At 40.1% G+C, this 2,500-nt stretch overlaps 1 protein-coding gene across 1 annotated transcript in view; it reads left to right on the plus strand.

Annotated features, from left to right (window-relative positions):
- The first annotated feature begins 907 nt into the window (after positions 1-907).
- Positions 908-2,500, plus strand: part of LOC122248258 (U-scoloptoxin(01)-Cw1a) — a 4,214-nt gene continuing 2,621 nt past the window's right edge. Inside the window, exons 1-3 of the mRNA XM_043008153.2 lie at positions 908-1,057; positions 1,518-1,644; positions 2,308-2,455. Coding sequence (XP_042864087.2) covers positions 1,030-1,057; positions 1,518-1,644; positions 2,308-2,455 — 303 coding nt within the window. The 5' untranslated portion in view covers positions 908-1,029. The remainder of the gene's footprint in view (positions 1,058-1,517; positions 1,645-2,307; positions 2,456-2,500) is intronic.

The raw sequence follows: 2,500 nt of genomic DNA on the forward strand, positions 1-2,500 counted from the left end.
ATTGCTGTTATCACCATTATTTTTATCATGTTTATTATCATTATTATCACTATAATTACTGTTATTATCCTTATCGTTATCATCACTATCATCATTATCATTACTTTTATCCCTATCTGTATATTACTATTACTATCATCACTATCATTATATTACTATTACTATCATCACTGTCATCATTATCACCACTATCATAAAGTACATAATCTCAATCAAGATTACATTCGTCATTGTTATGATCATCACTCTCATTATTCTGACCACCATCCTCTCTTTCGACGAAGACCTCTTAGACCTCTTAGACCTCTTAGACCTCTTAGACCAAGAGATCTCTTTAGACGAAGGAATATGAGATACTTGCATACTTCAGGAAGGATCTCGTATATAAATTACTCCCACCATATATCGATATATAAAAGAATTAGTGAACTTCAATGCCAGAAGAGCAAAGAAGAGGAGGTTTTGGAAGGGGAAGCTGATGAGCATGAAATTCATACATTTTAATAAAATATACCAAAGTAATGCACTAATGTATTACATTGAACTATTGTATTCTCATGTATTACACTAAGCTAATACAACCCTAATACATTGCAATAAATTGATACAAACTATGACATTGATACATCAAACTATATCAATACGGAATAACATATATTTGTATTCCTGAAAATCCAATAAACACCTATAAGTAAAATAGGAAGATATTTATAGATGGGAGCATGAATATAAAAGATTATCCACAGAGTATAGACGATCTGAAAAAAAGAAAAGAAAAACAGAAGAATGACGAGAAATAAGTATAGAGGATTAGAACAAGTGGTCAAGAGTTTTAGGATCTCTTTCTGAAAATCCTTAAAGACCTTGGCAGAATTCCTTCCCTCTCTCCCGCGCCGGGTATAAGAGCCGGTCGGGCGGCTGGAAAAGGCAGACGATCTCGAACTCTCATTGGCGCAGCATCTTTATCGGTTCCTCTCTTTTCGTATCTAGATATATCTCCCGCATCTCATCTCCTGAGAAGGCATCACCATGGTTGCAGCGAAGGTTCTGCTTTTGGGTATGTACGGAAGCGGAATCGAGTCACGGTTTGAAAAGGGGTCGGTGGATAATTTGGTGATTTTCGTATCTTTAATTTTGTTAGATGTTAGTTTGCATAGACACAAACAAATGCACGGACTCACACACACACACAAATACGTGTGTACGTGTGCGTGCGTGCGTGTGTGTGTGTAAATATATAAATCAATTTTTCTATTCACTTATTCATTCATCAATTCATTCGGCCTCTCCTCAAAGGTGAAAAGACAGATAAACAGACGGACGAACGATTTCTACTTAGATAGAAAAAAAAAAATCAAAGAAAAGGCAAACACAAACACTAAAATCAAACAGTTTTCTTTTTGTTTAACCAAAATCATAATTCAGAAATCAACCGAAGCGACACATCCCTAACAAACAAGAAACGACAGACATCACCACCGCCCTTCCTCTCTCATAACAGTTACTTTCCCTTGCAGTGGGCGTGGTTTCGATGGGCGTGGCCTCTGCCCTGCCCCGCCTGGTGAAGCGAGACTCGACCCCCTTCGCCTACGAACTCCCGTCCAACGCCTCGCGCATCGTCGGAAACATCAACACGGGATTCGAGTGAGGCTTTGGGTGGTCTCTTTCACGCTGAGGGAACTTGTGGAGTGTGGGAAAGATGGAAAAAAGATAGATACGTAGATAGATGAACGAACGATATATAGATAGAATGAAAAACATGTGTAGATAGATGGCTAGACAGATAATTAGATGGCTGGATAGATGAATAGATGGATGGGTAAAATATAGATAAATAGATAGATAGATAGATAGAGATAGATAGATAGAGAGAGAGAGAGAGAAAGAGATAAAGGGACAGAAAGAGAGATAGTGACAGATCTGGATAGATGACAGGATATGTCGTGTAAATTACAGCAAAGATGATCATATTCTTTTCAACATGATTGAGATAATTACAGTAATACAGCAATACAATCCATGTACTGGCGTTGTTTCAGTAAGGTTGGGAGAAGCCGAGGATTTTGAGAAACGTTATACTCATGACAGAAGAAATTTGACAGTGCTTGTGTGTGATTGTTTGCTTGTTTGTATATGTGGTATGTAAGTGTCTGTTTGTCTGCCCGTCTTTCTGTCTGTCTGCCTATCTGCCTGCCTGCCTATCTGCCTGCCTGCCTGTCTGTCGACCTGCCTGCCTGCCTGTTTGTCTGCCTGTCCCCCTCTCTCCCTCCAACGTACTGACCTTTCCCCCGTGACCCTCCCCAACAGCTGCTCCAACCTCGGCTACGGCTACTACGCCGACCAGGCCAACGGATGCGCCATCTTCCACATCTGCAACCCGTCTCAGGATCCCGAAGGAAACTTCTTCACTAGGATGTTCTCCTTCATCTGCGGGGAAGGAACCATCTTCGATCAGGTAAAGGATTTAAGTTTAATCTCCTGAATACTGGTACTCGCGGAT

The sequence above is a fragment of the Penaeus japonicus genome, unplaced genomic scaffold (assembly GCF_977035675.1).
Source record: "Penaeus japonicus unplaced genomic scaffold, GWHDUDI00000001_assembly GWHDUDI00000004, whole genome shotgun sequence".
NCBI lineage: Eukaryota > Metazoa > Arthropoda > Malacostraca > Decapoda > Penaeidae > Penaeus > Penaeus japonicus.